Source organism: Pogona vitticeps, chromosome 4 (genome assembly GCF_051106095.1).
Source record: "Pogona vitticeps strain Pit_001003342236 chromosome 4, PviZW2.1, whole genome shotgun sequence".
In the NCBI taxonomy this organism is placed as follows: Eukaryota; Metazoa; Chordata; class Lepidosauria; order Squamata; family Agamidae; genus Pogona; species Pogona vitticeps.
In genome coordinates, this window is record NC_135786.1 from 70,872,951 (window position 1) to 70,883,981 (window position 11,031).

The 11,031-nt window shown below is 43.5% G+C and overlaps 1 protein-coding gene across 1 annotated transcript; it reads left to right on the forward strand.

Annotated features, from left to right (window-relative positions):
• Window positions 1–4,369: 4,369 nt before the first annotated feature.
• Window positions 4,370–10,228, forward strand: BSND (barttin CLCNK type accessory subunit beta). Its single transcript, XM_020799654.3, has 4 exons — window positions 4,370–6,239; window positions 7,552–7,646; window positions 8,798–9,061; window positions 9,347–10,228. The coding sequence occupies exons 1-4, from the start codon at window positions 6,063–6,065 to the stop codon at window positions 9,756–9,758; spliced, it is 948 nt and encodes a 315-aa protein (XP_020655313.3). The 5' UTR covers window positions 4,370–6,062; the 3' UTR covers window positions 9,759–10,228.
• The last annotated feature ends 803 nt before the right edge of the window (window positions 10,229–11,031 follow it).

Consider the following 11,031-nt stretch of genomic DNA (forward strand, 5'->3'; position numbering starts at 1 on the left):
TGTACTGGATGGGATTAGACCCCCATTGAAAAAAAAAACAGGTGCACAGTTTGGGGGTGCTTCTGGATTTATCCCTGAGCCTGGATGCCCAGGTCTCAGTGGTGGCCAGGAGTGCATCTGGACAATTAAAACTAGTGGTCCAGCTACGTCCGTTTCTTGAGAGATCTGATCTGGCCATTGTGAGACACACCCTAGTTATTTCCTGTCTGGATTACTGTAACATGGTCTATGGGCTGCCAAGGGAAAGTGTCAGGAAGCTTCAGTGGATCCAAAATGCAGCAGCCAGATTGCTGACAATGGCTGGTCAGAAGGATTACATACCCCCGCTCCCGGTTATAGCAGCTCCATGGCTGCCGATCAGTTTCCCAGCACAACTCAAAGTGCTGTTTTTAACCTATAAAGCCCTAAATGGCCTGGGTCCAAGCTGTCTCAAAGAACGTACCTCCCATTATGAGTTGGCTCGGGTGTCAAGATCATCAGGAGAGGCCCCCTTCTGTCACTCCCACACCCTCACAGGTGTGTCTGATGGGGACACGGGAGAGGGCCTTCTCTATATCTGCTCTTAGACTTTGGAACTCCCTCCCAGACTGGCCCCATCATTGCTGTCTTTCCGCAAGCAGGCAAAGACCTTTATGTATTCGCGAAGGCTTTCACGGCCGGGATCTAATGGTTGTTGTGGGTTTTTCGGGCTCTTTGGTTGTGTTCTGAAGGTTGTTCTTCCTAAAGTTTCGCCAGTCTCTGTGGCCGGCATCTTCAGAGGACAGCACTCTGTGCTCTTTGTCTTCAGGCAAGCCTTCCATCAGTAACTTAATTACCTGTATGTGTGATTTTAGATGGATTGTTATGCATTGCTGCTTTGACTAGGTTTTTAGTACTACTTGTGTTTTCAATTTCTCAGAGTGGCACTTGTGTTTTTTAAAAACATATTTGTATACTCATATTCTTAGCTTTAATTATTGCCTTTTAATGATGTTAAGATGCCTCTTTATACTCATTGTTCTTAGCTTTAAATATTTGTCTTTCAATGTTCTAAGCCTCCTTGGATTCTTTTTCAAGGAGAATATCAGGGTATATATTGTTGTTGTTTTGCACCGTCATGTCATGTTTGACTCATGGTAGATCTAACAGATTTTTCTTTATATATGAGATATTTAAGGGCAGGTTTTACCACTCCTCTCCTCCCTTTGTGAACTCCCAAACCTAAATGCAGGTCTCTTGAATTCTAGTCCATCATTTTATCCATGACACCACACTGTCACTGTACACAGCGGGTGTACCTATGCAAAAAAATCCACTAGATGGCGAACAACTCCCAAAATGTTTGTTCTGTAAACCACATATGGTTTTAAGGCAGAAGATGGGGAAGGTAGTATATGAAAAAAAGGAGGAGAAAGAGCCAGAACTGAGGCAAGGCAAAAGATCTGTGAATGTGTAGACTCATACTCCCCCCTCAAACTCAGCTTTGTTGTAGGGAAATAACAAAAGGAACTAAGGGCTCTTTGAATAATGTAAATCACCTTGGGTGCTTTTTAAGGAGAAAGGCTGGGAAAGCATGCATGCGTGCACGCATGCATGCATGCATGCGTGCATGGAGGTGTTGTTCAAGATCATTCTGGTATTTTTGTGACAGATTTGAATAGACTATCCCGGGGAGAATATTTGTTGCTGGATGTACTCGGACTCACTGAGTACTTTTGGTACCACCTGTCCACAGAAACCTGGAATTTAATCCCTTCTGTTTCACTCTCAGCACACATTGCCCTCCCCTTTTTGCCTGTTTTTCCACATTCTCCATACTTGCTTCCCTCTCTCCTCCCTGCTTTTCAAATGTCAGGTTTTTGCTGCAACACTTTCTAATTTTATATATACTTTTCAGTTTATAATTTTCACTTTTGCACCAATGGTGCAAGAGTGGTAACATTAAAAAAAATTAAATGCAGAAACAGCTAATATTCCAGGAGAACTAAATAAAAGTAGCAATAAGGTATGGAGGGATGGAGATGGGCCATGTGAAAAATTCCGATAAGGAAACTTGAATGGTCCATACTCACATGGATCATCCTGCATCAAAGCAGTACGAGGGGCCACACGAGCAGATTATGCACTGGAGCAAACTGGAGCAATGCAGAACAAAAATACACCACAAAAATAACAGACACACCCCAGAACTCCATGTGTTTTTTTGTCCCACTTTGGCTCTGTTGACATTGGTTTCAGCCTTGTGCAGCACCTGTATCTTGAGTGCAAGAAAAGTTTGGGGGAAATGCTCAGTACAGGCAGGTGCCTCAAAATAATTTCTGGTTTTACTAATAGCTGGAAAAGAGGAATTAGATTTGGTGGACAGAGTGCCTGAAGAACTTTGGATAGAGGCTCGTAACATTGTCCAGGAGGCAGCAACAAAAACCATCCCAAAGAAAAGGAAATGCAAGAAAGCAAAATGGCTGTCCAACGAGGCCTTAGAAATAGCAGAGAGGAGAAGGGAAGCAAAATGCAAGGGAGATAGGGAAAGTTACAGAAAGTTGAATGCAGACTTCCAAAGAATAGCAAGGAGAGACAAGAGGGCCTTCTTAAATGAACAATGCAAAGAAATAGAGGAAAATAACAGAAAAGGAAAAACCAGAGATCTGTTCAGGAAAATTGGAGATATTAGAGGAACATTTCACGCAAAGATGGACATGATAAAGGACAAAAATGGGAGGGACCTAACAGAAGCAGAAGACATCAAGAAGAGGTGGCAAGAATACACAGAGGAATTATATCAGAAAGATGTGGCTATCCTGGACAACCCAGACAATGCAGCTGCTGACCTTGAGCCAGACATCCTGGAGAGCGAAGTCAAGTGGGCCTTAGAAAGCCTGGCTAACAACAAGGCCAGTGGAGGTGATGGCATTCTAGTTGAACTATTTAAAATCTTGAAAGATGATGCTGTTAAGGTGCTACATTCAATATGCCAGCAAGTTTGGAAAACCCAACAGTGGCCAGAGGATTGGAAAAGATCAGTCTACATCCCAATCCCAAAGAAAGGCAGTGCCAAAGAATGCTCCAACTACCGCACAATTGCACTCATTTCACACGCTAGCAAGGTTATGCTCAAAATCCTCCAGGGTAGGCTTCAGCAGTATGTAGACCGAGAACTCCCAGAAGTACAAGCTGGATTCCGAAGAGGCAGAGGCACTCGAGACCAAATTGCTAACTTGCGCTGGATTATGGAGAAAGCCAGAGAGTTCCAGAAAAATATCTACTTCTGCTTCATCGACTATGCAAAAGCCTTTGACTGTGTGGACCACAACAGACTATGGCAAGTTCTTAAAGAAATGGGAGTGCCTGACCACCTTATCTATCTACTGAGAAACCTATACGTGGGACAGGAAGCAACAGTTAGAACTGGCTATGGAACAACTGATTGGTTCAAAATTGGGAAAGGAGTACGACAGGGCTGTATATTGTCCCCCAGCTTATTCAACTTATATGCAGAATACATCATGCGGAAGGCTGGACTGGAGGAATCCCAAGCCGGAATTAAGATTGCCGGAAGAAACATCAACAACCTCCGATATGCAGATGACACCACTCTGATGGCAGAAAGTGAGGAGGAATTAAAGAACCTTGTAATGAGAGTGAAAGAGGAGAGTGCAAAAAATGGTCTGAAACTCAACATCAAAAAAACGAAGATCATGGCCACTGGTCCCATCACCTCCTGGGAAATAGAAGGGGAAGATATGGAGGCAGTGACAGATTTTATTTTCCTGGGCTCCATGATCACTGCAGATGGAGACAGCAGCCACGAAATTAAAAGGCGCCTGCTTCTTGGGAGGAAAGCGATGACAAATCTTGACAGCATCTTAAAAAGCAGAGACATCACCTTGCCAACAAAAGTCCGAATAGTCAAAGCTATGGTTTTTCCTGTCGTGATGTATGGAAGTGAGAGCTGGACCATAAAGAAAGCAGACCGCCGAAGAATTGATGCCTTTGAATTGTGGTGCTGGAGGAGGCTCTTGAGAATCCCCTGGACTGCAAGGAGAACAAACCTATCAATTCTAAAGGAAATCAACCCCGAGTGCTCACTGGAAGGACAGATCTTGAAGTTGAGGCTCCAGTACTTTGGCCATCTAATGAGAAGAAAAGACTCCCTGGAAAAGACCCTGATGTTGGGAAAGTGTGATGGCAAGAGGAGAAGGGGACGACCGAGGATGAGATGGCTGGACAGTGTCTGCGAAGCAACCAACATGAATTTGACACAACTCCGGGAGGCAGTAGAAGATAGGAGGGCCTGGCGTGCTCTGGTCCATGGGGTCACGAAGAGTCGGACACGACTAAACGACTAAACGAAACGAAACGAAACGGAAAAGAGGACCTGAAGGGCTGCTTGGCAAACCCAGAGAAAGGGAAGAAAGTACAAAACTCCCCTGTGATTTATTCAAGGACACTAAAGAACAATTAAAATCTTTAATTAATCTCAAAACTAATGGACAGGCACAGGGTTCTGAACCTTTTCTCTAAAAGGATTGGAAAATCTCATTTTTTTTTGTTTTTTAAAAAACCCCACAAATCCTACATTTTAATCCTTTCCACAAACCAATGGGAACTGTAGTCCTTAAAAAGGAACTTTCCCGACCTTTGTGTTCAGCACACTATTAAAGCTAAACAATTGAAAATTGTTTTTAAAAACTGCAACTATGACTGTGAATACAGCTTGAAGAGTGTAGAGATAAGTACCATTCTATAAACAAGCATATTGTTTCTGCTGTTGTTATCTATAGCCAGGGGTTCCTTTTTTTGTTTGGTCGTTAAGTCGTGCCCGACTCTTCGTGAGCCCGTGGACCAGAGCACGCCAGGCCCTCCTGTCTTCCACTGGGTCAAATCACTTTTTACAATGCAGAACTTAGCTGGAAAAGATTTGAATATCAAATAGAAATCATTACTAGGTGTGAAACAGCACACTGACTCGCACAATTTGCAACTTGTGTCTGCTAACCAACCACTGTTTCTTTATTTTGGGGCCATGTATAAATGTGTAAAAATAAGTCATGTGATCTCAGTCCTATGACTTAGGAACTGGACTTGATCCATGGAGACTCCCATTAAAATATACCAGTTAGTCTTTAAGATGCCACAAGGTTTTTATCTTTAATTTTTCTTTTTCTTTTGTTTTTGACTGAATATACTATTTGATTGTGCACTGCTCACCTCCGTGATTTACTTTCTCCCACTAAGCTCAATGAAAGATAGTTGATTCTGTGAAAGGAAGAACCCCTTTCCTATTTGCTTTTCTTAGCGCCCACGACCTTTTTCAAAGCCTGGAGACCCAACCAGTGTTTCCATATGTAAATAGGTAGTTGTATTAGTCACACTTTCATATACTGCCCTAGAACCCTGTGGAGAAAGATTAGCTGAGAAATATTTTGAATAAGTAAGTGATCCATAATATAAACTAGGGCGATTATGTACAGTACACTGTGAAGACCATACCATCAGCCCAAGATTCAGGTGGGGAACCAGTTTTCCAGCTGATGACTACCCTTAAATTTTGTGCCAGGGACTGGAACAGGGAGCAGAGAATACTCACATATGGCTTTCTGTCAGATTTCTACCTTTCCTTAATCGACCAGTCATCCTCTGAAGAAACCTGGCAACTGGACTGTGACTAGAACTATCCTGAAACCCTCCTCCCCTGTCCACACCCCCTTGGTGAAGTTTCCTAGCTTTTCCACTGGCTATACCTAGGGGGAAGGTTATATTTAAGCCTCCCAGGACAATGTTATTCAAGTGTGAATTTAAATATCTTGTTTGCATTCATTACACACCCATTAAAAACTGGCTGGCTCAGAGCTGGGCAGGACTGGTCTGAAGGTGCAGTTGACTCTTGTCCTCTTGAAGTCAATGGCATACCTTTTTCCGATGCACCTAAGCAAGGGCTGCTGATGTCTGGGGCCGGGGCCAGGGCCAGGGGAAGGGCTGCCCAGCCTTTTTGGCCTCACCAGTTTACAGCATAACCTCTTCCCATGAACTCCACCAGAAATTAGCTTGGTTTTCATGTTGCTTTCTGAGCTGTGTGAATTGCAATGGCTGAAGAAAAAACCTTTCGCTATGGACTCATAGTCCTGGGCTTCTTCCTGGTGATGGTAGGCATGTTCATTATGAGTGTGGAAAAACCTCATATCTACATCACTTTCTGCACCCTGGGGATCTTGACCGTCGCCGTGGGAGTCACTTGGAGCATGTGCCAATGCTACCCAAAGGTAAGAAGCAGGGTATTTTTCCCCAAAGTGCCTTCAACTGTTTCTATTCTCTGTTTCTTTCCTCTCCATTTCTTACTTCTTCACAGATATTGGCAAAGATATTTTCAGACAACAGCTCCCAGAATTCCCATTGGCCTTGCTGGCCAGAGAGAGTTCTGTGGGTAACATTTCCTAGTTCTGCTCTTTTGTAAGCAGTGCATGCTTCTGAAGAGTATTCCTGAGCTATTTGGGGCTATAAGGACTGAAGATGCTATACTTTTGGTTCTTTATCTAGTCTGTTAGTCCACCGAGTAGTATCAAGGCATATATATTTATCTGCAAAATAGCGGATATTGATTTATCACTTGTGTTTTCCTCCTGGAAATTCAAAATTTGTTGAAGGTCATTTTTAGAATGTAAAACAAATAAAACAACAACCCCAGACTCAAACCATAAATGTTGTATTTCTATCTTGCTTTTGGAGCTCAAAACAATTTTCATTTCCAATTTTCTAGATCCCTTTCCAAGTGTGCAAGGGTGAGAGAGAAACACTTTGCAAAAAATGGACTGGTGAAGTTAATGGTTGTTATCTATTCAAATGTATAACTAGTACTGACATGACACATTATGTTTGCTTAGTGAAAAAATGATGTACGTACGTGTGTGTGTGATGTACTGGCTTGATTGGAAAAGCAGTGGTTAACCACTTTCCCCCCACAAGCTGTTTTCCCTCCAATTTTGGTGACCCTCTGGGAAAGGGAGTTGAGATGAATTCTAGTATCAACATCCTTCCCCCACAGAGGACTTTTCATCCTCATAATCATGGCTGCCTTTCACACGCCCTCTCCCTCTGAGACCGAGCCAGAGTTCAGGTCAACAGATGCTGCTGCCTAATCTCCTGATTCTTGCTATTGCTTGCATACTTAGAAAGAGCAGGTACACCAACAGCTTATACCAAGAAGGAAGATTAGCAAAACCAGGAGGCTATGGCTAGTGAGTGGTTGTGACTGGAAGGTCAGCTTAATATTACGCTTAGGGTCTAAGAACCTACGAGGTTCGAGTTCCCGTTGAGCCATGGATCCTCACTGAGTAACTTTGGGCCGGCCAGTCAGTTAGTCAGGTTCTCTCTCTCATCTCTTCTGCATGGTCTTAACTACCCCGCAGGGGTTTTGTGAAGATAAAAAGAGGAAGTTGAAGTCTATAAAAGTGTGCAGCCAGGTGCATTATTCACATGGCCTGTCACCTCTAAGGAGATATGTAAGTTAAACATTTCCCCCTCCCACAAAGGCAGTCCCCCTCTTGAAAGAGTAACACCCAGTATGTTTCTCCTCAGATCAGAGTTGTTTCTGTTGATGCCGAGTCTGAGAGGTTCCTTGTCAAGAAGCCAACAGCTTCATCTATTGAAAACCCAGTTCCTGAGAAGAACAGGTACGTATGTCTAAGGACACCAAGCCTGTAAGCTTCAACTCAACAAACTGCAATTTTCTTTTTTTAATTACAATACTTATCAGTACATATAAATTGTGTTCTTCATCAGGACAAGGTCAGCCTCTGGAAACACTGGCAAAGGAAAGTGAATTGCACATATTACAGTATCTCTTCGCAACTAAGTAAGCCAGGAAAAAAAACGCATTCTAAGAGAAAAAGGCAACAGAGAAAGGTCTTGCCTGTCAATTTTAAAAACAGGCAGCAACACTGGAGACGAATATGCAAGAAAGCAAAAGGCTGATCTTCTTTCTGCAATATTTAGTTTAACTTCAACCCTGTTGCACGTAATCCCATCTAGAAAATGCAAATATACCCACATTAGGCCAATTGAAAAATTATTCTGCATCTGAGCCTAGAAAAGTTACATTTCCGGTATAACTCCCAGATCCCTCTGGTTAATGTAGCTTCTAGTCAAGGTCCATTTTTTCATCCCAACACAGTTTGAACCCCAACAGGAAATCATTATACTAATGAAATAAATTGGATAATGGATCAGAGTTTTTGAATTTGGTTTAAAGTCACTTGGTAATCCATGTGGTTGTTGTGTTGGTGTGTGTATTCTCTTGGGAAAACTTTAAATCAATTTTAAAGCTGTGTTGTATATCAGTTGAGGGGACTACACAGGCTTTTAAAATAATTGCATTTGAGGCTTTGTTCTTCACCTGCCTGCCCTTGCACTGACTGCCTGTCACAGCCACTAGCTGCTGCTGTTACTACTGCGGTGTTATCCTTACTTTTTTTTTTCATTTCTTGCAGTCCAGCATAGTGCTAGTAGAGAATGACAGAAATGGAAAAAGTTACTTTCAGGGACTAACACACCCAAAACAGTCCAGGTGATGCCAAACTGAAATCAAAATCAAATTGGCCATAAATATAAAGACTGAAACAGAGCTTGGAGCTGCTGCTTGTAAGCCTTACATGTGGTGTGGGGACACTCAGAGATCACTATTATAAAGTGATCTCCCAAGTTCTGTTTTGAAATCAGAGATTTCTGTAATGGAAAGGAATCAGACGCCTCTTCCAGGCTGAAAATAACAGGATAAGAAGCCTAGTGAAGTGGTTATGGTCCCATTAATCCTTTATTTGTACAGTTCACAGATGCCTTATACCAGCCAGAAAGAAGCTGACGTCTATGAGAAAAGCTTGCCATCTTATGAACAGGTCCAGAAGAATATGGCAGCTGCTCCAGTGGAATGTTTGGGAGCTCTGCCTGTTGCTCCCATCCCATTGGTCAGAGCAGAAGGACATAGTCAACCTATTGTCCAGGCCAAAGCAGAAGTCCACAGGAATTCTGAGAGTGATGGCGATGCCTGCAGGGATCCAGGGTCCCAGAAGGCAACAATAAAGACATACAGGTGAGTATCTTGTTGCCTTGTCTTTTATGTCACACAGTCCCTTGGGGGGTCACCCTTCCTCTCAGTTATGTAAGCTTGGCACTCTGGAGACCAATGCTATTTAAGTTAGCTTGAAAAGAGCATTATTAAAAATACATCTGGTTATTCTAACAGCATGAGTGTCCTTAGCTGGTGTGTCTGCCCAGCTTAGTTTACTGTAAACTTCCCAGCAGAAACACAAAACAGCTGAGCAATCAGCCTTGGCAATCATGCCCTTCATTACCTTTCTCTTTTTAAACATTTCAGCCAGCCTATGAAGTTCCAAAGCCAGGCACCACTAGCTTCTCTCCAAGAGGAAATGGACGCCTCCTCCATGGAATCTACTCCCAATAGCCCACTGCTACAGAAGTGGAAGGTTGCGGCAAGCGCTGTATCTCCAACAGAAAGCCAGCTTAGGTTCAAACTTCCTTGCTATGAAGATTTTGCTTTGATTGACTCTGTTATGGTGGAAGATCAGAATCAGTCCATGACACCAGACCAGAGCCATTGCTTTGTTCCTGGGCCAGCAGGAGAAGGTACAGCTGCCTCAGAACAACCTCGGGTATTTGAACACAAAGCCATCCAGAATGTGGAAGAGGATGATATGTACTATGGGATAAAAGATGGCCCAGAAGATGACATCCCATCTGCTGAGGCTGATTTTAAACGAAAAGACTGATAACTGAGAAGGGGGAATGGGTCAAATAAAGGGCCGAAATACTTGACATTTGGGTTCCCCCCCGCCCCAAATCCAAGGAGTCTGAAGAAAGAAAGGGGAGAAGAGGACAAGGGGAGGACAAGAGAAAATAGGGCTGGGTGCTGCACCTACTTGTCATCAAGGAAGAACTTGGTGTGTTATATGGTATGGTTATATTAAATCCCATGGTGTCATAAGTATATCTTATTCTAAACACATCCATGCATTTTGAGCAAGGTTGCTTCGTCTGTGTGTCTATCTGTTATTCTTTCTAACTGTCCAGCCACCCTGACACAGAAAAGCACTTTCCAAACATATCACAGAATACAAAACATGTTTATTTATTTATTTCATTTAAATATTTTTATCCCGACATCCTCCTTGAAAAGGACCCAAGGTGGCTTACATCATTAAAAGACAATATTTAAAGATACAAACAGCAAGTATACAAAGGAACAAACAAATACCACACTAAAAGATGGTAAACAAAAGCAACACCAAAAATACATTCAAAGCAGTAAGGCACAACAATATGTTTTTTTAAAAAAACAACTCAGGCAGCCAGTCACTAAGCCTGCCTGAGGAGAACGGTTTTTGTCTGCTTAAGGACAGCAAAGAGGGGGCCAGCCTGGCCTCCTGTGGGAGGGAGTTCCAAAATCTGGGAGCAGCAACAGAGAAAGCCCCCTCCCGTGTCCCCACCAAATGCAAAGCAAAACAAAGTGTGCTGCGTATATACCACCCCATAGTGCTTGAAGCACTCTTTAGGCCAGAAATCTTCAACCCTTGGTCTGCGGCCCAGTGCCAGACTGTGGCCTGAGCTGGACCAGGCCGCGAAGACAGCCCCCCCCGCATGCACTCCCCTTCCCACAGCTGCTTTGCACACGCATGCATGTGCCAGCACCGATGTGAGTGTTCCCCCACCCCTTCACGCATGCACCCGAGTGCCCACGCGAAAGGGTGGGCAGGCGGGCACATGGTCACCTAACCAGGAGCAGCTTTATCTTTTCTGGATTAAGCTGCAGTTTATTCTCCCTCATCTAGCCCAGTACTGACATCTAGAGCCAAAACAGCTTTCTCATATTTAGATGGAAAGGAGAGGTAGGGTTGGGTGGCACTGAAACCCAGAACTCCCGACAACCTCTCTCCCAGTGGTTTCATGTAGGTGTTAAATAACATAGGAGAAAAACAGAACCTTGAGGGATCCCACAGGCTAGTGGCCAGGGTGTTGAACAGGAGTCCGCCAGCAGCACCTTTT

Excerpts from the sequence above, each read along its gene's own strand:
- BSND (XM_020799654.3), top strand. The coding sequence starts at position 6,063 with ATGGCTGAAGAAAAAACCTTTCGCTATGGACTCATAGTCCTGGGCTTC. Across the intron at positions 6,240-7,551 it reads TGTGCCAATGCTACCCAAAG|ATCAGAGTTGTTTCTGTTGA; the intron begins GTAAGAAGCAGG and ends GTTTCTCCTCAG. Across the intron at positions 9,062-9,346 it reads GCAACAATAAAGACATACAG|CCAGCCTATGAAGTTCCAAA; the intron begins GTGAGTATCTTG and ends TAAACATTTCAG.